The sequence below is a fragment of the Cebidichthys violaceus genome, unplaced genomic scaffold, assembly GCF_023349555.1.
Source record: "Cebidichthys violaceus isolate CVI_PGR_0920_01 unplaced genomic scaffold, fCebVio1.0.p SCAF_224, whole genome shotgun sequence".
In the NCBI taxonomy this organism is placed as follows: Eukaryota; Metazoa; Chordata; class Actinopteri; order Perciformes; family Stichaeidae; genus Cebidichthys; species Cebidichthys violaceus.
In genome coordinates this window covers 1-27,500 of record NW_027176400.1, presented here as the reverse complement: position 1 = coordinate 27,500, position 27,500 = coordinate 1, and the positions used below count along the sequence as shown (strand labels likewise).

The 27,500-nt window shown below is 43.2% G+C and overlaps 3 protein-coding genes across 3 annotated transcripts in view; all 3 read left to right on the top strand.

Annotated features, from left to right (window-relative positions):
• sun2 (Sad1 and UNC84 domain containing 2) overlaps positions 1 to 8,708 on the top strand; it is an 11,159-nt gene extending 2,451 nt beyond the window's left edge. Inside the window, exons 2-17 of the mRNA XM_068718208.1 lie at positions 758 to 866; positions 1,022 to 1,146; positions 1,768 to 2,139; positions 2,395 to 2,454; positions 2,668 to 2,745; positions 2,890 to 3,059; positions 3,455 to 3,505; positions 3,624 to 3,674; positions 3,754 to 3,792; positions 4,230 to 4,430; positions 4,512 to 4,649; positions 5,006 to 5,087; positions 5,230 to 5,345; positions 5,763 to 5,936; positions 6,168 to 6,257; positions 6,689 to 8,708. Of these exons, the coding sequence (XP_068574309.1) occupies positions 760 to 866; positions 1,022 to 1,146; positions 1,768 to 2,139; positions 2,395 to 2,454; positions 2,668 to 2,745; positions 2,890 to 3,059; positions 3,455 to 3,505; positions 3,624 to 3,674; positions 3,754 to 3,792; positions 4,230 to 4,430; positions 4,512 to 4,649; positions 5,006 to 5,087; positions 5,230 to 5,345; positions 5,763 to 5,936; positions 6,168 to 6,257; positions 6,689 to 6,808 (1,974 nt within the window). The 5' untranslated portion in view covers positions 758 to 759 and the 3' untranslated portion in view covers positions 6,809 to 8,708. The remainder of the gene's footprint in view (positions 1 to 757; positions 867 to 1,021; positions 1,147 to 1,767; positions 2,140 to 2,394; positions 2,455 to 2,667; positions 2,746 to 2,889; positions 3,060 to 3,454; positions 3,506 to 3,623; positions 3,675 to 3,753; positions 3,793 to 4,229; positions 4,431 to 4,511; positions 4,650 to 5,005; positions 5,088 to 5,229; positions 5,346 to 5,762; positions 5,937 to 6,167; positions 6,258 to 6,688) is intronic.
• A 6,300-nt stretch (positions 8,709 to 15,008) lies between these two features.
• On the top strand, positions 15,009 to 16,734 carry LOC137878089 (G-protein coupled receptor 4-like). The gene is made up of 2 exons (XM_068718209.1): positions 15,009 to 15,389; positions 16,114 to 16,734. The coding sequence occupies exons 1-2, from the start codon at positions 15,009 to 15,011 to the stop codon at positions 16,639 to 16,641; spliced, it is 909 nt and encodes a 302-aa protein (XP_068574310.1). The 3' UTR covers positions 16,642 to 16,734.
• Positions 16,735 to 19,822: 3,088 nt separating this feature from the next.
• On the top strand, positions 19,823 to 27,496 carry LOC137878086 (NACHT, LRR and PYD domains-containing protein 3-like; the record flags this gene model as incomplete). The annotated part of the gene is made up of 7 exons (XM_068718206.1): positions 19,823 to 20,227; positions 20,309 to 20,374; positions 23,874 to 25,716; positions 26,130 to 26,303; positions 26,629 to 26,805; positions 27,129 to 27,175; positions 27,272 to 27,496. Coding segments are annotated over exons 1-7 (2,797 nt in total), but the record flags the coding sequence as incomplete, so codon positions are not given.
• Positions 27,497 to 27,500: the final 4 nt, after the last annotated feature.

The window sequence follows — 27,500 nt, the reverse complement described above, 5'->3', positions numbered from 1 at the left end:
AAGTTTGATTTCCACGGCGACCAGTTAAAGCTGTGGTTTATGCTAATCATCTGCAGCGTAACAATGCACCGACCAATCGGATGGCTCGTCTTAAGATGCCTGTTACGTCTCACACACACACACACACACACACACACACACACGACGCAGACCAGCTGGACTCTGGTTCTGTTCTTCACTCTCGTCATCTTCATCACCAGCTGTTTCGACTGTTCATACTCTCCTTAAAGATGGTGGCTCCACTACGGTACTGTGTGTGTGTGTGTGTGTGTGTGTGTGTGTGTGTGTGTGTGTGTGTGTGTGTGTACAGCAGGATGACCACTGTAGATTAGTTGGATTAGAGACCGCCGAGATTAACTAAGAGAACGTCTGTCAGACTTTCTGCTCATAGTACTACTACTACATCAACAATAGTACTACTACCACTACTACTACATCAACAATAGTACTACTGCTACTGCATCTCTTACTGTACTGGTACTTAAACTTATATATGACGACTACTACGGCTGCTGTGAGTACTGCTAATACTCTTTCTGTACATGTACTGCAGTGTGTCTTTGTGGGCTTCTGGAAGAACATTTCCACAGTCTCTTGATATGCATGTATGTATGTGTGTGTGTGTGTGTATGTGTGTGTATGTATGTGTTTGTGTATGTATGTATGTGTGTGTGTGTGTGTGTGTGTGTGTGTGTGTGTGTGTGTACTTGTACTGACCTCTATGTACATATAATTCATGTCTCATTATTCTTCTCAGTCATGTCTCGTAGGAGTTCTCGTCTGGTGTCCGGCGGCTACTACAACTCAGACGAAGAATCCGATTCGAGTAGCGTGACGAACATCTCCTACCGCGAGAACCCGGTCAAGTACGTGTGTGTGTGTGTGTGTGTGTGTGTGTGTGTGTGTGTGTGTGTGTGTGTGTGTGTGTGTGTGTGTGTGTGTGTGTGTGTGTGTGTGTGTGTGTGTGTGTGATAAGCAATCTTTGATCTTTGACCCTCCCGTTTTTGATTATTTTTGTCAGGGTCTTCAAGAAGAAGGCGGGGATTCGCAAGGCCGCCTCCCACACCCCCAGCAGAGCCAATAGCAATGCTCGTTCTGTCGGCCCGGAGACGCCCACTGCTGCCGCTGCTGCTGTCCAGTCTGATGGTAAAAAGAAACGCAACATCCTGTCAGTGTTGAGTTATAATGACGTAATGTTGTGTCAATAGAGCGCTGCAGGAAGTCCTAAAACCCAGACGTGAGTCGGCATTATTACACTTCCTGTTCCCTCGTCGCAAAGTCATGTTTCTGTTCAGATGTCTGAATCAGGTCTGAGCACAAAGCTGGTGACTCCTCGCCTGTCTCCTCGTCCTGTCTCCTTGTCTCGACTCCTCGTCCTTTCTCCTCATCCCGTCTCCTTGTCCCGACTCCTCGTCCTGTGTCCTGACTCCTCGTCCTGTCTCCTTGTCCCGACTCCTTGCCCTGTCTCCTTGTCCTGACTCCTTGTCCTTTCTCTTCGTCCTGACTCCCTGTCCCGTCTCTTTGTCCCGTCTCCTTGTCTTGTGTCCTTGCCCTGTCTCCTTGTCTCGTCTCCTTGCCCTGTCTCCTTGTCCCGTTGACAACGTTGTTAGTATTTAACAATAAGTTCATGAAGATTCATTTACAAATAGTTTCTGTTTCTCCTCTTTAAATGATGCTGAATACATGATCCTCTTAGAGAAGTAGTCCTGCAGCTTAAGAAAACAAATGTCTCTAAGTTTGTCTCTCTTATTTCTGCCCCGCCCCCAGGCTTGAGTCCTTCTCCGTTAAGGACCCAGACCCGGCCCACCATGAGGACCGTGTCCTACATCTCCACCGCGGCGACCCCTCGGCCCCCGTTGACCACGTCATCGACCCGCGGTCAGACTCCGCCCACACCCCGCCCCTCGGTTCCCCCAGAGAAGAGCCTCTACGCTGGGCTACACCTCCGACCCCACGACCACAAGAAGGAGCTGCTGAGGCAGAGCGGCGTGGACAGCTCGGGGTACTCGTCCTCTGAGGGTCCTCACCGGAAACCAGCAGCAGCAGCAGCAGCAGCAGCAGCAGCAGCCAGCAGCAACAGTGGAGCTCCCAGTGCTGGATACTGGGACAGAATCAGCTGTTCCTTCTTTAGTCTGACAGGTGAGAAGTGTGTGTGTGTGTGTGTATGTGTGTGTGTGTGTATGTGTGTGTGTGTGTGTGTGTGTGTGTGTGTGTGTGTGTGTGTGTGTGTGAGTGTGAGTGTGAGTGTGAGTGTCTGTCTGTCTGTCTGTCTGTCTGTCTGTCTGTCTGTCTGTCTGTCTGTCTGTCTGTCTGTCTGTCTGTCTGTGTGTGTGTGTGTGTGTGTGTGTGTGTGTGTGTCTATAATAATCTCCTTGCTTCCTGTGTTCTGTGCAGACTCAGTCTCACTGATGGCCGCTGCATTTCAGTCACAAATGATGCATCTGACAGCTTCAGGTATGTTTAGTGCTTCAGGTCCACACGCCTCTTATCCTGGTTTTCTAGCATTGCTGAGCGGATTTAAACACACACACACACACACACACACACACACACACACACACACACACACACACACACACACACACACACACACTGCTTCCACACACCAGCAGCTTTGTGTTTTCACAGTCGTCTCATGTGACCCCCCCCCCCCCCCCACCCCCCCAGCAGCAGCTCACGCTTCAGTCAGCGGCCGCATGAAGAAGGCCTGTGGTCTGTTTCTCCTCCTCCTCATCGCACTTCTGTGTAAGTGAAACATTCACCTGGAATCACTTTCAATCACGCTTTACAGACAACGTCTTGTAGAGAGAGAGACAGTTTCAAGTGAATAGAACTTCATCTGTCAACGCTTTTCCTCCTCCTGTTTCCTCCTCCTGTTTCCTCCTCCAGGCATTTGGCTCCTCCTCCCTTTCTTGACCTCCCTCATCTCCCATCTGGCCGTCGCAAAGACCTCGTCTCACACAAAACCCGAGAGTCAACCTGTTCTCCATGCTGCCACTCCTCCTCATCCTCCTCCTCCTCATCCTCAACACGACACCAAACATCCTGCACCCGTGGTGGTAGGGCAGATCATCTTCATCTCTGTGTGTGTGTGTGTGTGTGTGTGTGTGTGTGTGTGTGTGTGTGTGTGTGTGTGTGTGTGTGTGTTCTTCCCTGATGTGTCTTCGTGTCAATTTCGTCATGGAGGCGTTTACGGCTGGTTGTTGTTCTTTGTCCAGGAACCTTCTTCTTCTTCTAAGGATTTAGAAGCTCACTTGAGGATTAATGTTTCTGTTAAAGTGTCTCCTGTGGAGACGACGAAAAGACTTCTAGAGATCGTTGTTCATAACGTCTTAGTTCTGATGCTCATTTTTAGTGAAACTCATCTTAAAAACAACGATCCAATCGTTACGCAATAAAGAATAACATCAGAAATCATTAAAATGTGATTTATTTGTTGACCCCCCCCCTCTAGGACCCAGCCGTGGTGTCTGCTGCTGTTGAGGCGAGGATTCAACATCTGTTGGTAAAAGTCAGATCTGAAATGATAAACACATATTGATTTATTGGGGGATGTTTGCATGGAAGCCTGGAGTCTTCTTTGTGACCTCGGTCGTACTGAGAGTCCTTCTCTTCCCCTCTAGGGTTCATCTGCTGTGTCTGCTGCTGTAGAAGCTAAGATCACACATCTTCTGGTAAGAGTCGGATGATGAAAACATGTGAAGTGTGACGTGTTCCTCCAGGTGTGTGACCTGTGATCTGCGTTGGTTTCAGGAGGAGCAGCAGCTGAAGCAGGAGCACCTCCTCTCTCAGGTGAGTCTCTCGTTTCCTCGTTTCCTCACTTCTGGAGGTCTGGTGAAGACAGACTGGGAGGAGGAACAACAGGCTCAAACAGCAGCTGTGCTGGAGGAGCCTCTAGTGGTGGTGATGGGAACTGAAGACAATACATCCTTATCTTTCCTCTCCTTTCCTTTCGTATCTCTCTTTCCTCATCTCAACAGATGTTGTTCCTTAAAGCTCTTTACACTCGATGAAACAGTATTTTGGTCGTGATCTTAATCAGCAGCTCCTTGGTCCAAGACGTACCTACATCTGTCCACGTGATCTCAGGAGAAACCCTCCTTATGTTTCTTCCTGCTCTTGTTGAGGCTCTTTCTGAAGACCGCGTCCTTTATGTCCTTATAAATGGAGACGTCACAGCCTCTGCGCTGACACTTTTCCTCCCATCTCACCACGACGTCCTCTCTCAGGTGAAGGAGAGGCTCCGGCTGGAGGTGCGGGACATGAAAGCCCAGCTTGAGGCGGCGGCGGTGGACTCTGACGACCGGCTGCGTCTGGAGCAGGAGGTCTCTGGTCTGGCCGAGCGGATGGTGGACTACCGGACGGACAGCCGGTCCGCTGCTGCCGGCCTCGGCCTCAGGATCCAGGCTTTGGAGGCCCAGAATGCGAAGGTGACACACCGCTGAGGAGACACACAGCCGTGTAGTCCTTTAGTCTTTTCCTTTTCCAACGTGACTTCCTGTTTCTTGCAGCTGTCCCAGGAGTGGTCGTCCATCCAGCTGAGGCCTCCTCCTGCACCCTGTCCCGACACCGGCAACCCCCCCGTCCAAAACCACCTGACCCCAGAGCTCCAGCAGGCCATGGAGAAGTGGCTCACCGACCGCCTCAAGGTGGGAGGAGGGACTTCAGATACCGACGCTAAAACCCAAAATATTATATTCACAGTATGAGTAACCGCTAGTTCTGGATTCTTCTGATTACTACTACTTACATGATCTGAGAAACAGACAGCAGAACCAATATCAGTGTCAGTTTGAAGCTTTCTTCAGAATGTTTTCACCTGTTTTACAGAATAGTTCAGATTCACCAAAGTCACACAATAACACAAAGCGAGGGTCTGAAATAGGTCCACAGCAGAACATTACTTCACTGCTGGTACTCCTGTGTGTTTCTACTGTACTAATACACAGAGTATGTACTAGTACGCACCTTCTCACCGTATGAACTGTGTGTGAACGTGAACCAGGAGACGGACAACAGAGGAAGCTGCTCAGACTGTGGACGGCCGATAGCTGACAAAATGGCCGACTTTGCACTGGAGACTCAAGGTCGGGAACATCACTAAGCTGTATTCACCGACATTTAAAAGAAAACAATGAGAATGCATTTGTTTATTGGTTTGTCTTCCAAATTATCATTACGTTTATTGTATTGTATCTTTGTGTGTGTGTGTGTGTGTGTCGTGTGCAGGTGCCAGTGTGATCAGTACCAGGTGTTCAGAGACGTATCGTATTCGTTCAGCGTGTGTCACTCTGTTTGGAATCCCTCTCTGGTATCCGTCTGAAAGCCCTCGCACTGTTATTCAGGTAAAGTTCTCCTGTTCTTCACATGTTAAAGCTGCATTCTCTCTAGTGTCCACCAGGGGGCGACTCCTCTGGTTGTATAGAAGTCTAGTCTAAAATGACTCTACTTCTCTCTTGATTTATTCCCTCAGTAAACATTGTAAACATGAGTTTATGGTCTCAATCTCTAGTTTACAGTCTTCTTCAATACAGCATGATGTTCATTTAGTACATTATGCTCCATTTAGAGTCAAACACACCATAAAGAAGGGGATGATTTAGGGGCGGGGCTACACGCTGATTGACAGGTCTCTACGTCACTCCTCCTCAGTCCAGATATGGTCACTTCCTGTTCACTGGTTGATAAAAACAACAAGATGGCGACCGGCTTACGGAGCTAAACCGTTAACGTTAATGGACGGTTCCCTCTCTCTCTCTCAGGGTTACCCGGTGCTGCTGCCGGGGAAATGTTGGGCGTTCCACGGCGTCCAGGGTTCTCTGGTGATCTCCCTGTCTCACCCCATCACGCTCACCCATGTGACGCTGGATCACCTGCCGCGCTGCAACGCCCCCGCCGGACGCATAGACTCCGCCCCCAAAGACTTTGAGGTCTACGTGAGTGTTCTCCAGTCTACAAAAGGCTGGATCAGGACTTAAGGCTGGATGGATGGATGGATGGGTGGATGACTGTAATTGTTTATTACAAATACATTGTAATAAGAGAAGTGTTCAGAGGCGCTGATGATAGTTTAAAGTGATAGAAGTCTGTTGGTCGTCCGAGCGGTTCTGGTTGTGAACCCGTCATTCCTCTGACACGGTTCTGATTTAGTCTTCTCCGTCCTCCAGGGAATGAAGGACGACGTAGAAGAAGGAACTCTTCTGGGAACGTTCACCTACGATGAAGACGGAGAGTCGACGCAGACGTTCAAGCTGCCTGTGAGTTCATACGATGAGAACACAACTACTTCCTGTTACAAAGTCAACCGTTAAAAACAGAATACAAGATTAAATGTACAAAATTATGCAATGTTGACCCTTTACAAAGTGTGCAGAACCAATGAAAGAAGAGAGAATATTAATACAAGTAGTATCATCACTCAGGAGACTCTTATACTACGTGTGAAGTACTAACAAGACAAACCAACTCACACAAAGACAAGAACATGAGGGAGACAATATTGTGCTGCATTGTTAGACACTATAGAGCCTCCATGTCAGAGGCTCAAAACACAGAAGCATGTGAAATATAGAAGCTCGTAGACATGCAGGTAGACGAGGGTCCACTGGGTACTAGCCACCATCTCTGGGTCATTCTTCTTCTTCTTCTTCTTCTTCTTCTTCTTCTTCTCTCTCTGTTTCCTGTGCAGAACCCCAGCGACGTGGTGCATCGCTGCGTGGAGCTGCGAGTGCTCTCTAACTGGGGACACGTTGAGTACACGTGTCTCTACCGCTTCCGTGTTCACGGACAGATCGCCGCCACGCCATGAGACGCCAACGCTGACCGAGCCTCTCGCTCTACAGATCGGGAAAGTACATCTGAAGATCTACGAGGTACATTAAATGCGGTGGTCCGAGCTGCGTTCAGGGGCCAAATGCTGCTGGTGTTTTGCTGTGTGTTGGATTGCTTCATGTTCATTTTAAAAGGGTTAGTTTGAAGTGAGGTTGAAGAAGGTGCTGATCCACAGTCAGCTGTCGAAGCCTTCGAAACCACCACACTCCACAAAGTCAGTGATTTGACCTTTGAGAACACGGCAGTTGGTTAGTTAGTTAGTTTGTGTTATTGTGTGACGTTTGGTGTTTTAAAGAAGTTCAGATTAACTAAAATAACACAAACTAGCAAACAGGTCGAGGCTTCAAACCATCCAAACTATGTTTTTAGTATTTCACAACGTCTGATTAAAAGCTTTTTAAAGTTGTTTTCCAGAAAAGTGCCTTGGACCTATAAATATATACATATATACACTATATATATATATGTATATATTTATATATATATATATATACATCTTAAACAGTGGCTGTGGAGAAGAACCTCATACAAACATCACTACTGTCCCTTTAATGAAGCTGCATTGTTCGGTGTTTTTTTCTTCTGTTCAGTCTGTTGGTCGTCCTCCATTGTATTCTTCATGTCGGTAGACGAGTCACTCCTGATTAAACATCAGGTAAAACATGTGCAAATATAAAATCCCTTTAATGTTAAAGTAACAGAAATCATAAGGAGCTTTTTGTGCACATTTAAGAGCATAAAGTTGTGCCACAGAATAACTTTTTAAATCTTATGAATTAAACGAAATGAACCTCGAGGTTTATTACACAATATTAATGAAGTTTAATAATAAGCTTGTTTTTAACATTCTCTCTCCGTTTGATGTCCAATATTTAATATCTTTAGAATATAAAGATCTATTCAGTTAAGTTCTCAACCACAACACAGTTTTCAGATATGATTAAAACAATATCACAAGACTCTCTTATATGATATTTGGTTGTTGCTGATGTTGAGACAGATGAGATGAAGCACCCTCTGAACAATGATATACAGTATATATGTATATATAGATATATACTGTGTATAGATATATCTATCTATATATAGATATGTGTATGATACAGAGTGCAGCAGCGAATGCTTTTAATCAGTGTTTGATTTAATAATCCTACGACAGATCAAATATGCAGCTTTGTAACATTTCTTTTGTCTTTGAACACTTTTTGTAAACCTGTTTGAAGACGTCGTGTTGACTTCATGACGTTCTTCTTCTCTTATGACTCGTACGAGAAAGAAAAGTGTTATTTATTTGTAAAATGAGAATATTGAGAATGGTAGAAGAACCCGTTTGTTACAGAACATCAGAGCCTTGTTGTTGTGAAGTTCACTAGAGGTGAACCAGGTCTAGTCCATCATTTAAAGGACCAACAGGAAACAGGATCAGGAATTATTTATTATAGATTTCTATTTTTTTTTATATGATTTTTTGCAGGTTAAATGCATTTTCTAATCTTTTGTATTTAAACTGCTGACTGTAGTGAATTCGGTACAGATCTGGTGTTCTGATTGCGTGATCATGTGATTTGTTGCGCTTACAAAACCTTTTATGTCAAACGTTGAATTAAAAATGATGTCAAATCTGTGTTATGATACACAGTACAATGTGTAAACAATGAACAAACAATACAGACTGTTTATTTCTGTCAGATTATTGATGGTGTGAAGCCGTTAACACAGATATGAACTACGTCCATCTTCTCCATCGTCTGATAATCTAAAATAACTTTAATATATTGCTGACTGTTGTTTTCATGTGTCAGAATCTGCCTGAAGTGTTCTCTACTTGATGCCAAAGTGGGATGTTTGTCTGATTTAATAAATATAAATTAAAAATACACTTTTGTCGTTCCATTTATTGTTGTTTAAAGTCTTATTTCCTAATGTTGCTTGTAGACTTCTATGGAGAAAACATGCTTATTACAGAGAATATTCACACTGAAGAAACTCATAACCTTTATTAACAACAGCTGTGTCTCTATTACAGTTACTAGTTAGCTCATCAGCGTCAATCACCACAATTACTTTGACTATATTCAAGGAATTTCATGTTTGCACACAAGCATTTAAAGGCAAACAATAACTACGTTAAAAGAGCAGTGTGTAGGATTTAGTGACATCTAGTGGTGAGGTTGCAGATTGCATCCAGCTGAACACCCGTCGTCCTCTCACTCCCTCCGTTTCCAAGCTTTGTAGGAGAACTACGGTGGCCCTCTGGTAACATTAAAAAAAGCAAAAGCCGGAGTTTGGTTTGTCCGTTCTGGGCTACCGTACCAACATGATGGACTCCGTGAAGAGAACTCCTCATGTAGATACAAACATCTCATTCTAAGGTAATTATTACACAAAGGAAAACAAACTTATGAATATTATATTCCATTTTCTGCTAACAAATCCTACACACAGTTTCTTTATAAAAACATGTTTGATATATGTACTGTTGATACATTTTCTGACGTTTGGGTCTATGTCTCACGAGGGTCGGACCGCTTTAAACCGCCACCGCGGTCACACCTGAGCTTGGGCAGCTGGCCGGTGCGGACCAGGTAACACAGAGGCTGAACGAAGCTGGCCGTGGAGAGAGCTATCCAGGCCACGCAGGTGAGGAAGGAGAAGGGCTTGAACTGACTGGGACCAAACTGCCGGAGCAGGTACTCGACAACCGGCGGAAGGTAGTGGACGTTCACCAGCACTGACGCGGTCAGCACCGTTTTAAACGCTCGCTTCTTCACCGGATGCACCTCCTTCCTGCCGGGCCCCGACTGGCGGAGAGTCCTGAGAATCAGGATGTCGCAGGTCGTCATGATCGCCGTGGTGCTGCACAGGATCCCCGATATCGCGTACCACTTGTACTTCCCAAAGAACTTCACCAGACAGCAGGCGGCAGCACCGACGACACACACCACGAAGCACGTCGACGGTCTCAGTTTCGGATCCTTGAGCCGGAGGAAGACCAGCGGGTGGCAGACGGCCATGTAGCTGTCCAGACCCAGAAGGCAAAGCAGCAGCGGCCCTCCGGCCTGATTCAGACCCCACGCCACGAAGTTGAAGGCCGCAATTGTTGGATTGCACACGAAGTGGACGAACTCAACGAGGAAGAGGAGGCAGAACAGCATGTCGAACAGAGCCAGGTTGAGGATGAAGATCTCCGAGGTGGAGCAGATGCCGGGTTTGCCCAGCAGTAGGCGTATGACCAGCGCGTTGGCCGGCAACCCCAGTGGCGGCACCGTGACCGCGATGGGCAGGAAGTACCAGACGAGGTAATTGACCTCCATGGCGTTGTTCTGACTGATGGTTGAATTTTCCATCACACTAAACCAACAGTTAAGTTTAGACGACTAAACCAACAGTTAGGTTTAAGCAACTAAACCAACAGTTAGGTTTAGACGACTAAACCAACAGTTAGGTTTAGACGACTAAACCAACAGTTAGGTTTAGACGACTAAACCAACAGTTAGGTTTAGACGACTAAACCAACAGTTAGGTTTAGACAACAAAACCAACAGTTAGGTTTAGACAACTAAACCAACAGTTAGGTTTAGACAACTAAACCAACAGTTAGGTTTAGACAACTAAACCACCACCATAAAACCACCACATGGTCTTGAACACGGTCTTCTGGTTAAAGTGTTTGTTGACCTCGTCCACCAATAGTCGTCTTTTTGGATGTTATGAACTTCCAGTTTTCCATCACCGTCGCTTTAGACGTCTGTGTTGAATGTCTGTCAAAAGAGAGGATACTTTGAAAACATGCAATTTTACCCTTTAAAGCCACTGCTCAATACTTTTATATTATATATATTTATAGAAACGGTGAGCATGTGAGCAAACAGCTGAGCGGTGAGCAGCTGATGCACCTTTAAATAAGAAAAAGGGGAGAAAGAGACTGATATAGAGTAAGCTAGTGCTGCTTATAATGAAATAAAAGATGGGAACCAGTCATGTTCTCTACCTCCTATGAAACAAATGCTCCCGACAGCTGCAGGAAAACGTAATATTTTGAAATAGAATCCACGTTGTAGTTGTCCAGGATGGAAGCTTCATTCTTTTAACATGAAATAAGGCCTTTTCTTCACAACACCAGTGACCTTTGTCTTAAATAAAACTTAAAGTCAGACTTAATAGTCTCTTAAATGTACCTGTTGCATAAAGCTTCCCTATCAGGGACCAATGTAAGAATGACTTGTTATAGTTGAAATAAGACCCTTCAAGCAACACCACACAAAGTATGGCAGAGAATAACCGAAACGGTAAAACGGCATGTAACAATTGTTCGAACCGTTTATGACAATTCAAGAATATGGTAAGAAAGAAACCCCAAAAGGTAATGAATAAACAGTTTAAATTGTTAGAAACAGTTTAAAGGTGTAGCTAAAAAATTAATATACATTTAAAAATAATTTAAAATAAATGTAGATAAACAGTTGAAATAGTAAAAAAAATAGTTCTGTCTGTTGTGTTTAGCTGCTGTGTGTTTCTTACCTTGATCAAGAGAACATCAGTTATTGTGTAGAGGGATGATCGTGTTTATTCACCCAATACCTTTATTTGAGTGTAGATTCAAGCAGGTGGACTTTTCAGGTGGACTTTCATCAGCCTGTCAGGTCTCCAGACTCCACGTCCTGCTGCTTTAATGTTTGCTGCCACAGATGAACACATTTCCACCAGTGTCCACAAACATTGTTCTTCACTTTGCATGTTACACTGATCCTGTACTGCAGCAGGTGATCTTCTGTCTGTCTGGCTTGTAAACTTGATGCAAATTCCCTATATTGGCATCATCATTTTTGTTTTGATAGTTCTGTTTACACTGTTTAATGGGAGAGAGTGTCTGCTGTTGAACTTGTGCTTTATGCAACAGAATGTTTTTTTAATAATCTTTGAACATGCGTATTGTTAGGAGTCCAGCTTCATTGGCTCTGGTTATATAACGTCCTGTTAAACTACACTTTGTGTTGTTAAGGGGAGTTTAGTTTTAGATCGTTTGTTGTTTTGTTTAGTTTTTATGTAGTTTTAGTTTTTAGGTTTTTTCTTAGGGCCAGCTACACACCTCTTTTTAAACCCATCATTTTAATGTAGATGTGCCTGTACTGTAACCATTTTACTTTTCATTTTACTGTATTTGGGGGAAAAAATAGGCAAAAATACTAGACAACACTCTTTTAATTTTTCTGGAAAACCATATATGCACAATTGGCGTGATGCTATGAAATAAGTTTTTCAATCCTAACAAAGCAGTTGTCATACATGTGATTTCTGTGAAGTCACTAGCGTATAGTTTTAAATTGTAAGCTTAGTAACAGATATTTAACTTTTACAAATCACAGTGTTGTTCACCAGGAGACCCAGGATTCAGAGGTCAATGCTGTGTGAAGACAAACACCTGACAGACACCAGGCTCTTCATTTGAATACCCACAGTCAAAACTGACAGATGATACATCACCACTATCTCCTCGTTGAAGGTATTTGTGGATTGATGGATGTAAATGCAGTGTTGTGGGTTTTATATTACATTTGGTGATGCCTCCCTAGTGTCAACAAAATGTGACTTCTTCTGGACTGATTGTGCGTCGTAGGCTACATCCACACTGATGCGTTTCCGTTTGAATCCAGGGTTTTCAAACGGAAACAATCCACGTCCACACGGGCGTTTCAGCATCGTTGATGAGGATTTTCATCCACACTAGCAAGCCTGAAAACGACTACCACATGACTATTCACGTATGCTGGGCATGCGGGGGCCGGTGTAAACAGGAAGTAGATTGGTTGCTTAGTTACTGAAAATATAGTATAGTATACTATAATAGTATTATTGTACTCTTTAATAATTAAAGGTCATTCTTGATACTTAAGACACAGGCTCAGGTCTATAGTTAGGGCTGGCTCAGGTTTGTAGTTTGGGCTGGTTCAGGTTTATAGTTAGGACTGGTTCAGGTTTATAGTTAGGTCTGGCTCAGGTTTATGGTTTGGGCTGGTTCAGGTTTATAGTTAGGACTGGTTCAGGTTTATAGTTAGGTCTGGCTCAGGTTTGTAGTTAGGTCTGGCTCAGGTTTATAGTTAGGGCTGGTTCAGGTTCATAGTTAGGACTGGTTCAGGTTTATAGTTAGGTCTGGCTCAGTTTTATAGTTTGGGCTGGTTCAGGTTTATAGTTAGGTCTGGCTCAGGTTTATAGTTAGGGCTGGTTCAGGTTTATAGTTAGGTCTGGCTCAGGTTTATAGTTAGGGCTGGTTCAGGTTTATAGTTAGGTCTGGCTCAGGTTTATAGTTAGGGCTGGTTCAGGTTTATAGTTAGGTTTGGCTCAGGTTTATAGTTAGGGTTGGTTCAGGTTTATAGTTAGGGCTGGTTCAGGTTTATAGTTAGGGCTGGCTCAGGTTTATAGTTAGGTCTGGTTCAGGTTTATAGTTAGGGCTGGTTCAGGTTTATAGTTAGGTCTGGCTCAGGTTTATAGTTTGGGCTGGTTCAGGTTTATAGTTAGGTCTGGCTCAGGTTTATAGTTAGGGTTGGTTCAGGTTTATAGTTAGGTCAGGCTCAGGTTTATAGTTAGGGCTGGTTCAGGTTTATAGTTAGGGCTGGTTCAGGTTTATAGTTAGGGCTGGCTCAGGTTTGTAGTTAGGTCTGGTTCAGGTTTATAGTTAGGGCTGGTTCAGGTTTATAGTTAGGGCTGGTTCAGGTTTATAGTTAGGGCTGGCTCAGGTTTGTAGTTAGGTCTGGTTCAGGTTTATAGTTAGGGCTGGTTCAGGTTTATAGTTAGGGCTGGTTCAGGTTTATAGTTAGGTCAGGCTCAGGTTTATAGTTAGGGCTGGTTCAGGTTTATAGTTAGGGCTGGCTCAGGTTTATAGTTAGGGCTGGCTCAGGTTTGTAGTTAGGTCTGGTTCAGGTTTATAGTTAGGGCTGGCTGCTATAGGCCTAGACTGCCGGGGAGCTCCCTATGATACACTGAGCTCCTCTAGCCTCCTCTCCATCTGTATGCATTTATATCTCATTAATAGATGTTACTAACGTGGCATCTTTCCCCAAAGTTGTTGTGCTTTCTCATCTTGCATGTTGCTGTGTATCATGGCTTTGCCTGGATCGTGGCTGAGCTTTTTGCCTTGGTTCTTGACGCCCACTGCTACTACTACTATTATTATTAGTCATATTTCTGTTATTTTAAAGTGTTATGAGTATCTATCGCTCCTCGTGGTGAGTAGACAGTTTTGGTTGTGTAATAAAAATGGTTATGAAACGCAGCGGTATTGATGTAAGTGGGTGTTTGTCGTGACTTTGCAAGCTCTTTTTTTTCTCAACACTTAACACAGTCTGGACACATTAGTAACTCCTTGCATTAGATTTCTCATTTATGCTTACGTTGCATCACCTGTTTACTGTTGCATCAGTGAGAGCGAATGTTCAGCTGCAGTGCTGCTGTAGATAGAAATTACACAAAGGAACAGACTTGGGATCAGATTGCTCTTTTAACATGAAACATGAATGAGAAAAATAAAACAGCATCCACAGGCTAAGACTGATGTCTTTATAATGCAACAACTGGGAATAAGCTTTCTGTATATTAACTCAAATTCACAAAAGGCAATTTAAAGGATGGTGCAGACAACACTATATTCTCCAGGCAGGTTGCCCTGAAGGCAAAGACAGAGTCCCTCTTCACACATGAACAACTCAAAGTATAGAGAATAAGACAAGGAGGCCATTAGTATTTGCCCCTGCAGCATGTATAACTCTACATGGACATAATGCCAACCCGGTCTAACGCAACCTATTCACGCCTCTGTGTCTGTTGTATCCGAACTGTCCAATCACTGAAGATGTCTCAGCAACGCTATTTTGCATTACTGTCCAATCACGGCGTGGGTCGGACAGCACACTGAGCAGAGATCGTCCCTCAATCCAACGATGCCATTGGTCCCCGTGGAGCCTGTTTATAAGGCCCCTGGCCCCGGTGATCTGGTGCTACATGCAGAAAAGTTTTGCAGCAAGTGAAGAAGACCGGGACTGCAGGACACCGTGAACTCTTTTGAGGTAAGATTGGTTGACGTTGACTTATTTTTAAATGTAGAAAAATTAAATATGGATAATCAAAACTAACCTTCTACTTGCCTTTTCCCTTTCTTTCCATCAGCAGTTCTTTCCCCCACCATGTTCAACACAACTCTGAGCCCCTCCGCCAACCTCTACGTGAACTTTACCTCCCCTAGTGGCCCCCGTGGGACCCCACCGTGGTACCAGTTCCCCGTGTGCGCTGTGTCCCCCTGGGCCTTCATTTTCTACTTTGGGGTCAAGGTGTTCAACCTGGTAGTGGGGACGCCCTGTAACGTCCTGGTCATTTGGCAAATCGCCACCAGGAAAAAGGAAGCGTCCACCTCGGACATCTTCATCTTCAACCTGGCCATCTTGGACGTCTACTTCTGCCTCATGACGCCCATAGAGATGGTCAACCGGCTGCTGCTGGGTGACAGACGCATTTGGTACTTTCAGAGCTTTGCGTATGGCGTCAAGGACCTAACCCCACTCTTTCTGGTGAGTTTTTGGCCTTCTATGAACCTTCAACTTATTAGAAATGACAGTAAAAACAGCCTTTTCCTAAAAGGTTTGAATATGTAAATGACTTCAGATGGTTGTTATTTAAGGCTGAATGTCTGCTGCTGTATTTTGGATGTTACTCTGTTCATAATCCGGTCAACTCGTATACAAAACATTAGTTCATGTATTCTACATCAATACATTACATTTTTAGAACATAGTTAGGATGCTGTACAGATTGTAAAGCCCTCTAAATCAAAGTTTGTGATTTGTGATAATGGGCTATACAAATAATATGTAATTTATTATAATTTAATTTATTATTTGGTCCGCTGCAACCACCATCTGACAACCTTGTCACTTTATTTGCCTTTTTGTTTGCATTTTGTAATGTACTGCTATTGTATTTCAGACATAAACCTCATAAAAGCATTTTTGACAGATTGCTTCAAGGCAGAATTATACATTATTCACTTTACTAATACATACTATACTTTTGGGCTCGGATCAACTTAGCTGCCCATGAAGTTTGAAGTGTCAGTAACACTTCCACGTGTTATTCAGGGGACTCAAAAGTACAACTTTCAAGCTAATTTGTGTTATCTGCAGCTCCGTTGAGTGCAGAACTCTTTCTCCTTTTCCAAAACCTGCTTCAGTTTTTCATCAACTACTAAAGTGCACGCTGTAACACGATTCTTCCTTCACTGATCTGCTGTCCCAGGTGTGTATCTGCCTGGACCGCTACACGGCTGTGGTCCACCCGGTGCTGTTCACCGGTATCCGAGACAATAAGATCCGCATCGGCATTTCCGCGGTGGTCTGGGCCCTCATCCTGGCTTTCGGCCTCACCAAGTCCATCCTGGGAGTCAACAGCGTCGACGGTGTCTTCAGCGGCATCGTCATGTTCGCCTTCGCGGTCATGGTCCTCTGCAACATCTCTGTCATCTGGGTCCTCAGACGCTCGGTGGTGGGAAAAGAGCAGATGCACCCGGTGAAGAAGAAGGCCCTCAGGATGGTGCTGATCATCCTGGCCATCGTCGTGTCCAACTACCTGCCCGTGGCCCTCCTGTCCTTCGGGTCGTACTACACGTTTGTGGTGTTCCACTGCCAGATCAAGATCAGCGTGTTCTCCATCATGGACCTGAGCAGCAGCATCGAGCCGCTCGTCTACATCACCAAGATGGACCGCGTAGACGGAAGGTGCTGTGGGCGGTGTTTCTCTGAGAAGACGCATGACGTCCAGGTGTGATCGAGCCTTCCGATCGTAAAGTAACCCCACTGTGCATACCTGGACCAATGTACCCCAGAAAACTGACTTTTTAAAATGTTTTATCCACAAATGTATAATTTCTGTGAAAGCAGCACCATCTAAGAGCCTAAAAACCAAACTAGACAGCTATCAGGTGAACGCTAGCTGGTGACTAAACTCAGTTTAAGCTCAGTTTATTCCATTTAAAACTGAGTTTACTTACTAAGTTACAAAGTTATGCGTCAATGAAAAAAATGTTAACTGTCATCATCAAAATTCAGTTTATTCCAAATTAAACTAAATGTGGCAGTGGCTATATCTAGTCATGACAGAGAAATAATCCAGCTAATCTCCTGCTAAAGCTAACTATCTTAGCAGAGTAGCATTATCTGCCGTGTCAGCCTTTGCTTCTAATGGGATTCATTGGGATTTGATGTCGTTAAGCAACTTTTATATTCCACATGACATTTAAACGTATCAAATTGTGAATTAATTTGTATTTAGAATTCATATACCTGGACTGTAGTCAGCCTTAACATTTTTTTTAATTAAAATTAAGATATTTGCTACAACTGTTCAATGTATTTCACTATTTAACGGCCAACCTGAAAACTAAACTGCAGTCAAAAACAAGTTAGGTTTAAGGATCACCTCTTTGTCTCCTCGTCTTATGAGATACACTTTTAACTGTCACCTGCAACCAGCAGAGGCATTGTGGGAAATAGAAGAAAATGTAGTAGCTTCAATAGAAGTAGATGAGGTCGCTGTTTACTAAAGAGTTGAGGTCATTAATTAAGACTCATAATCAGTGATGCACTGTGGGACCAATTAGCAACAGTGTAATATGTAAGTGGTTGGCAACAAGTAAGGCCTTGTAATTAGGAGAAGGAGCACACATGTGCAGTGTAGCGACGTGATAAATTACACGATTTAAGCAATTACTTTGCTAATAAAAGTAATTTTTTGTTTGAAAGAAAGTTAAAAACTCACCAATGTCATTTTAACTCTTTAAAGACATTTGAATTGGTTGTGCTAACTGTTAAAAAGTATGATGTCTGTGGTTGAACCTTTTCTTTCCTCAGAATGGATAAGTTGCATTTTCAATAATGACTTTTGGAATGCATGAAAACTCTTTATTTTGATTAAAACTTAATAAACCGGATATTTCCTGAAGTGTTTCTTTGTTATTTTACAGTGAATGTTTTAAAGAGTCAGTCTTGCATTTCATATTTTGGTTGTTAAAACTGATTATTTTCGATAAACTATGACATTTATTATTGACTTTTTTTTTCTTTTTTTTTTTTACATATTATACCAGGGGTCACAAATAGGTGGACCGCAGCCCGGATATGGACCCAGACGTTGTTCTATCCGGACCCGGACGTATAACTGATGGATAATTGAGAATTATACATTTTGGCGGAGCGCTTCTATTTTAACCTGCGCAGCTTTTCTAGCCTTTACGGCACTCGTTCAGCGGTTCAGCCGCTGTCTCTGGAAGGAAGACCTTTGTTGACTGGCTCACCACAGTTGTTGCTGTCTTTGTGTAAAGTGCTGTTAACTTTGGGTTACTTGTTTTTGGTGAGACAAATAAATTGCTTCTTTTGGCCGCCAGCTCGTTGTCTCCCTGTTTCTTGTTCCGGTCTCTGAGCCGGGCTGTGACAATATATATACTGTGTGTATATATATATATATATATACAAAGATATTTCTTAATCTCTCAGAAATAAGAGCAATTGATACTTGGTGGTGCAAAGCGGCGTTAATGTATTGAGGTACATTATGTACTGAGGTACATTATGTACTGAGGTACATCAACGACCGACAGTAAAAATGATCGCAATGACATAGTAGAGCAGGATATCATATCTGATATTTTACACACATCATTTAAGTCTTAGTGATTGTAACGTGCAGTTCCTTCAGACTTTCCGGACAATATATGTCATAATATGCATATGTATAGAGAGAGACAAACAAAACACACGATGGCCTTGTCTCACTAGCTTCCTGTTTCCTTCACTATGTTATGGCTGACTGGGCTCTGATCAGGTCTCTGTAGCAGCCATGGTCGCTGTTAACTATGAACAAACTCACATGCATGCACAATCTCTCTCTCTCACACACACACACACACACACACACACTCCCTTCAGTAAAGTGACAGTGAGATCTCCAGTCACAATCAAACGAGCCAACAGGTGAAAATACACCTGAACACAAAGAAGTGGTGAGGGTCTGAGGTCCACGTCAGCAGCACGGTACTCTGAACTAGTCTCAAGGACACTCTGCTGCAGAGAAGATGTGCTGAGGTGATAGCGCCCCCCAGAGGACACACTCCCAACTGCTGCAGAGCTCAGCCATTCATGCATCTTACTGGTAGTGACGTTTAGAAGGAGGGGCTTAAGAGTTGTGTTGAGATGTGAGGAAGTGAAGGAGGAAGGAAGTTGGGTTCACTTAAACATTTTCTATCGCTCCACTTTGTGTCTCCAGCTGTAAGTGTGTGAAAGTGGACAGCTGTTGGGTTTTAACGGTCTTCTGTTCTTTACTATTGTTGATGAGCTGATGAATTAAACTCTGTGAGGAGAAGATGAAGACTACAACGGCCATGTTGTTGGCAGAAGCTGGATGTGTGTTTCTGGATGTCATCCTTTATATCTCAGGTATGAATGACTATGAATATTAATAAACAACTATTGACAGTACATCCTGAAGAACACAGAATGTAACGTATCATGGCTCTGCTGAAGTATGACAGTCAGATAATAATGTTGATGGATGGAACATTTAAAAGAGTGAAGATTACATTACATGTGAGCTCTGAAGATGATCTCTTCACCTGATGGTTTGACTCTTTCTTTCTTTCTTCTCTTCTCTATTGTGTGCCTAACAACAATAGAGTTCTGAATGGTTATTCTGGTTCTGAGTCCACTGAACATACTCTCAGCAGATTGATCTTTTGAACAGACCCTGCTGACACAGAGAGGCTCTGTTCTCCAGTGATCAGCGTGTTGGTTGGTTCTGTCTGGTGTGTTTGTAGTAAAAACAGGAGGTAGAGATACAGACAGCAGACATGAGGGCAGAGAGAGCTGCAACACCTTTACACTTCTGTGGAAAGAGATTTAATGTGTTGCATTGTTAGAAAATAATGTTCTGTTGTTAAAATAGTTCAGGAACAACATGGCGTCTCTCTTCATTCTAAGCACTGGCAGTTCAACAAACACAAATCTTTGACGTCTTTATCTGCAACAAGACTTCCTGCTCGTGTGACGCTGCTTTTATTGAACCCATTACAGGCTGATCTCCTCTCAGTGATCAGAGATGCAGGTTCCACGTCTGATCCTAGACTCTCTGGATGAGCTGGGTGCCGATGACTTCAAGAGGTTTCGGTGGAACCTCACTCAGCCGGTGCTGGACGGGTGTCGGCCCATTCCTAAGAGCTGTCTGGAGAACGAGGACCGGCCGGACGTCGTCGGCAGGATGATCAGCAGCTACGGCGAAGAGTCGGCTGTGAAGGTGACGGTTGAAATCATGAAGAGGATGAACCTCAACAACGAGGCGGAGAAGTTACAGAACACAGGCCCAGGTGAGGGATCAGAGTCCTGTTAGAAAGAACTCTGATGTATTTCAGGAAATCACCCTGTTTGTTTGTGTCTTTCATCAACAGCTGGATCACCAGCTGCACAAAACCCCCCTCCGACACCTTCCTCCTCCTACATAAATACACACCCAGGTGAGGGATCAGAGTCCTGTTGTGTCGTGTTTACACCAAACGTGTAGATTGCATCCAAAGACGCCAACAGACGAGAAATACAGAATTGGCACGAGTTGAAAGTTTTCATCCTTTAGTTGCGTTCACACTAACAGTTTTCATCCTTTAGTTGCGTTCACACCAACAGTTTTCATCCTTCAGTTGCGTTCACACCAACAGTTTTCATCCTTCAGTTGCGTTCACACCAACAGTTTTCATCCTTCAGTTACGTTCACACTAACAGTTTTCATCCTTCAGTTGCGTTCACACTAACAGTTTTCATCCTTCAGTTACGTTCACACCAACAGTTTTCATCCTTTAGTTGCGTTCACACCAACAGTTTTCATCCTTCAGTTACGTTCACACTAACAGTTTTCATCCTTCAGTTACGTTCACACTAACAGTTTTCATCCTTCAGTTACGTTCACACTAACAGTTTTCATCCTTCAGTTACGTTCACACTAACAGTTTTCATCCTTCAGTTACATTCACACTAACAGTTTTCATCCTTCAGTTACGTTCACACTAACAGTTTTCATCCTTTAGTTGCGTTCACGCTAACAGTTTTCATCCTTTAGTTGCGTTCACGCCAACAGTTTTCATCCTTTAGTTGCGTTCACACCAACAGTTTTCATCCTTTAGTTACGTTCACACTAACAGTTTTCATCCTTTAGTTACGTTCACACCAACAGTTTTCATCCTTCAGTTGCGTTCACACCAGTCAGACAGAATGAATCAACATCTGATATCTAAGAGTCCACATTTGTAGAGCTCCTCTTCTACTTATGTTTTATTGTTTAAGTGGCAGACACAGTCTCTATGGGGTTTTGGATGGTAACTGCTCTAATGGAAGCGTAGAGAAGTGTTTAAGACTGCAGCTCTGCTTCCTGGTCTCAACTCTGGGTTTTCAGGGATTAAGTCCACCAATAAACTCGTTCAGATTTCTCGATCTGCTCCATCCAAAGTGGGATGAATGTCTTCTCTTCTAATCAGATTAGACCAGGGGTCGGCAACCTGCGGCTCCGGCTCTTCAGCCCCTCTGTTGCGGCTCCCTGATTCTACATCCACACTAATCTGTTTTAAAACAAAAACGATCTCAGTATCGTTTTCAAAATGATCTCCGTCCAGAATAAAATGCCTGAAAACGAATATCACCTGACTATTCACCTACACTGGGCATGTGGGTGGGTGCAGATGTAAACAGGAAGTAGATTGTTTGCTAAGTTTAAAAATACACAACAGAGTAATAAAGTAGTCTTTAATAATGAAATGCCGTGTTTGATACTTAAAATATTCTCTAAAGTCTTCCTCTATAACAGGGGTCTTCAACGTTTTTCAGGCCAAGGACCCCCAAACTGATAAAGAGATGGAGCAGGGACCCCCTACTATATATATTGTATAAATTGTGTTTTATATTAAACTGGGCCTAGTGCCATGTATAAACATACCTTGTTATTGTGCATTCAAGCTATTCAAACAATACACAGGTTCATATATTCATGTTTTTATTTTAAAGGTACAGTGAGTAGGGTGGCCGTGACACTGACATTTAGAAACACACCGTGTCGACTGATACCAATGCCAATATCAATATTGTCTGTCAATTGCATGATAATTAATACAAGCTATTCAAATTGAAGTTTTTATTTTAAACATAAATGTGAAAACGAATGATGGCCTATTAGTGCCACTACTATGCATAAACATACCTGTTATCTTGCATACAATACTGAACTATTAAAATAATGGACAGATTCATGTTCATGTTTTTTTTTTTTTAAATATAAAAAAGTATGAAAAATTGTCTAATCAACCAAAAATTTCACGACCCCCCCATGCAGTACCTCCGCGGATCCCCTAGGGGTCGCGGACCCCCTGTTGAAGACCTCTGCTCTATAAACTCAGACACTTTTTGTGGAAAGTTTTAGACGTTTTATTTTTCAGAGTTAGTTACAACGCTGCAGGTCTTGCTCTCTCTCTCTCTCACATCAAAATTACTTTAAAATCACTTACACATAATGGTTTCTGTCCTACTGGAGAGCAATTCATGTTTTGTTCCTTTTATAGTTTATCTGCGGACTTCATAATAGTTGTGCAGAACAAAATAAGCATTAATAAGAAAAGGAAAGTCTTCTGTTTTGTGTCCAACGTCCTCAAAGCCGCGAACCATGACTTCAGACGTCTCCGTAGGGCTGATAACGCCGCTGGTCACGCCGCTCACTCCAATAACAGCTGCTTCCTCCGTAATAAAGCAGACTTTAACTGAACAAAAGCTGCTAGTAAAGACAACAAGGTCAACAACACCTGTAATCAGTTGTCCATGTTAGATTAACCTGATAGTCAATCGGTGATCAATGCTGTTGTTGGTGAGCTTCCGGGAAACGGCCAGGATAGGGCTGTGACGAATTAGGGAAGGACAAGTTGTGACTGCCAAGTACCAATCAAGTAGTGAACACGTGATCGTTTCCAAATGTATGCATTTACGCCGTACACACGACAAAGCAACCCCGGAGTTTTCAAACTTATCCGTTTTTGGTGTTTTGAAAACTCCGGCGTAGTGTGGACGCTTAGTGTAAATGTAGCAAAACATATGCGTTTTCAAATGGAAATGTAGTAGTATGGACATGGCCTGAGGCTTTGACAAAAAATTATTATTATTTATTTATTTATTTTAATTTTATCTTTTGCACAGTGGACAATCTTTCAAAGGGAACACTTCTTATCTTGGAGTCTGAGGTGATACTTTCACCGAAAATAGCAATACAATGTCAAGAATTGTCTTCTATAATTTCATAAATACAACAAACTATAGTTTTTGTATATATTATATAACTATATAAAAAACTTTATAAGCTGTGATATCAAATAGCTTTTGTGGCTTCAGAAAAATTTTATTTGGTGGAAAATAGATCAAAATGGCTCTTTGGATAGTAAAGGTTGCCGACCCCTGGACTAGACCAGTGGGTTGCGGACCTGTTTTCAGTGGGTCACGGGCCTTTGACTGAAAAAAAAAAAAAAAAAAGATCCTGTGCTTTTATTTTGAAGGGGATTTTTTATGCAGCGGAGTTATTCACAATCCTTAACAGTATTTGGCATTATTGCCATGTAATGCTAATAGACACTCATTTCACAGTATAGATGAACACCCACACAGTTTGTTTTCATGCTAATTGAGCGAAACGCAAGAACGACACCGACTACATGAGAGGACATTTTCAGCTCAGGTTCAAACTGCACCATCTTTTCATTAAATAAATTTGAGAAGTTGAAAATTTGGGTCACGGCTTGTCATTAAGGGGTGATGGTGGGTCCCACAGCCAGGCCAGTTGAGAACCACTGGACCAGACTAAAGGCAAGGACACGTTTGTTGTTAATCTGAGGAAGACAGTCCTTTAGCAAAAGGCCATTTGTGTTCTGCTCCTCCAACTGGAGACAAACAACCTAATAATAGTTATATTTTGCATGTTTGTGTTCAATACAGACGGGATGGTTCTGGGGTTACACATCTCATCTCACCAACAAACACTTCAGTCACGCTTTCAAGATACGTTCATGTGTGTACAACCGGGGTGGTCGGAGAAGAAGGATGAGAAACCTCTGGATGAGATCTACACAGAGCTGTACATCACAGCAGGGGCTGACATACACATCAACACTCAGCATGAGGTCAGGCAGATTGAGATGAAGAAGGCGACACCAGCAGATGAAGAGAAACCAATTCAACCCAGAGACATATTCAAACCCCCGTCTGGAGGAGACAGACCCATAAGAACAGTACTGACCAATGGAATCGCAGGAATTGGAAAAACATTTCTTGTGCGCAAGTTTGTGTTGGACTGGGCTGAAAAAAAAACCAATCAAGATGTGCATCTCATTTTCCCTTTCACCTTCCGCCAGCTGAATCTGAAGGAAGAAAAGTTTTGTTTGTCAGAGCTCATTCATGAATGTATCCAGGAGACCAAAGACATCAAGACAGAAGCTCTTAATCACATCTTCACGTCTCTGCAGTCATCAGCAAACACCAACTACAACAAGAGTGAATTCAAACTTCTGTTTGTTTTGGATGGACTGGATGAGAGCCGCCTTCATCTGGACTTCAACAACAAAAAGATCCTGACTGACGTGACAAAATCCACCTCAGTAGATGTACTGCTGACGAACCTCATCAGGGGGAAACTGCTTCCCTCTGCTCGCCTCTGGATAACCACACGACCTGCAGCAGCCAATCAGATCCATCGTGATTTTGTTGGCATGGTGACAGAGGTCAGAGGGTTCACTGACCCACAGAAGGAGGAGTACTTCAGGAAGAGATGCAGAGATGAGGAGAAGGCCAGCAGGATCATCTCCCACATCAAGACCTCACGAAGCCTCCACATCATGTGCCACATCCCAGTCTTCTGCTGGATTACTGCTACAGTTCTGGAGGATCTGATGAAGACCAGAAAGGAAGAAGAGCTGCCCAAGACCCTGACTGAGATGTATGTAGAATTCTTGGTGTTTCAGATTTATCAGACAGAAGAGAAGTATGACCAAAAAAAGTTCAATCAGTACATTACGTCATTAGCAAAACTGTCTTTTCACCAGCTGGAAGAGGGCAATCTGATCTTCTATGAGAAAGATCTCAAAGAGAGTGGCATCGATGTCAGTAAAGCCTCAAAGTGCTCAGGAGTGTTCACAGAGATCTTCAAAGAGGAACATGGGAGGAAGAATAAAAAAAAGATGTTTAGCTTTGTCCATCTGAGTGTTCAGGAGTTTCTGGCAGCGTTCTACGTAAGAATGGAAGTCGTTAACAGAAACAAGAATGTGATGTTGGAGCCAGGGCAAACTTTTGGCGATAATGTGCGAATGCTTTTCAGCAAAACATCTACGACAAAGGTCCACAGGTTTGCTATTGACAAAGCCTTGAAGAGTCCAAACGGACACCTGGACCTGTTCCTCCGATTCCTCCTGGGTCTTTCACTGGAGACCAATCAGACTCATCTAGAGGACCTACTGAAAATGAAAAGTAGCTCACAGACCAATCAGAAAACAGTCCAGTACATCAAGAAGAAGCTCAACGAGAATCTGTCTCCAGAGAAAAGCATCAATCTGTTCCACTGTCTGAATGAACTGAATGATCGTTCTCTAGTGGAGGAGATCCAACAGTCCTTGAAATCAGGACGTCTCTCCACAGATGAACTGTTTCCTGCTCAGTGGTCAGCTCTGGTCTTCATCTTACTGACATCAGAAAAAGATCTGGACGTGTTTGACCTGAAGAAATACTCTGCTTCAGAGGAGGCTCTTCTGAGGCTGCTGCCAGTGGTCAAAGCCTCCAACAAAGCTCTGTAAGTACCCAGATAACTGCCTTTAATAGCTTTATCACATGAGCAGAGTAGTTCTCAACTAATGAAAGTCTTCTGTTGACAGATTTAGTAAACAAATTGATTAGTTGATCAATTGAAAAACATGCAAATTGTTTCTTCAGTTTCATTGCAACTCAACAGATTAATGCAGCTTTGAAATTTTATAAATGTCACTTTGTTGTTCAATTAAGACTAAGAGGTATTTGGGATTGGGATCCATTAATTGCTGTTAGATTCCAGTAATAGACAAAATAAAAGCAAAAATCCTCTCGGCACATGAGACTCCGATGGACATCCTCCATTGTTCAATTTATAAACTCAGAAATGTTGTATTTTACATTAACGACGAAAGAAAAACAGTATTGTGTTTGTCTTCATCACTAACTCTCCTTCAGGCTGAGTGGCTGTAATCTGTCAGAAAGAAGCTGTGAAACTCTATCATCAGTCCTCAGCTCCCAGTCCTCTAGTCTGAGAGAGCTGGACTTGAGCAACAACGACCTGCAGGATTCAGGAGTCAAGCTGCTGTCTGCTGGACTGGAGAGTTCACCCTGTACTCTGGAAACTCTCAGGTCAGGATACTGACTGATGTCTGTGTTCTTCATTCTTCATAAACTTCACTCAGAAATTGTATTTATTTTATTGATGTTACTTTTGTTCCAAGTGAGATATTAGTGACTATATTGTGACTTTGTTGTAAACATATTTGTTGCTGCTCTATAAACAATATTTAAGAAAAAGAACTTGGAAAGGGAGGAGTGAGCTGAGGGGATTTATGTGGTTGCAGCCTGCAGCTCACCACTAGATGTCACTAAATCTTACACACTGTTCCTTTTAAGGTGCAACGTGACTGAAAGAGTAGATGAAAGTTAATGTTATATAATTGTGTGTCTCCAGACTGTCAGGCTGTCTGGTCACAGAGGAAGGCTGTTCTTCTCTGGCTTCAGCTCTGAGATCCAACCCCTCCCATCATCTGAGAGAGCTGGACCTGAGCTACAATCATCCAGGAGTCTCAGGAGTGACGCTGCTGTCTGCTGGACTGGAGGATCCACACTGGAGACTGGACACTCTCAGGTATGAAGAGACACCAAGAGCTCACAGTCTGTTGGTTCACAGTCTGATAACAGTGAAGACAGTAGCTGATGTTTTGAGAGTCCCTGTCCCCACTGAGATGGACCTCCTCACTAACATCAGACCAGGATCTGGTGTTGGTCATTTATTGATCATTCTTTTTGACAAATATGGTGTCAAAGTGTTTATAGAACATTATACAAACTTCTCAAGGTTGTCTTGTTTGTGTTGAGGTTCAAAGTTTGACGTTTGAAACATACATTTGATATATTATGAAAATCACTGATGATGATGAAGCTTCATTCTGACTCTGTTTCTTCCTCCAGGGTTGAACCTGCTGGAGATCAGTGGCTGAAACCTGGTCTGAGGAAGTGTGAGTGTTCACTTTGATTCATGAAGTCTCAAATAAACCCATCAGCTGTGTTTGATGATGAACTGATGCTGTTTCATGTCTCCTTCTCTCCTTCAGACTCCTGTGAACTCACAATCGACACAAACACAGTGAACAGAAAACTCAAACTGTCTGACAACAACAGGAAGGTGACACGTGTGAAAGAGGTTCACTCATATCCTCGTCATCAAGACAGATTTGAGTACTGTCCTCAGCTGCTGTGTACAACTGGTCTGACTGGTCGCTGTTACTGGGAGGTCGAGTGGAGAGGAGGAGTTTCTATGTCAGTGAGTTACAGAGGAATCAG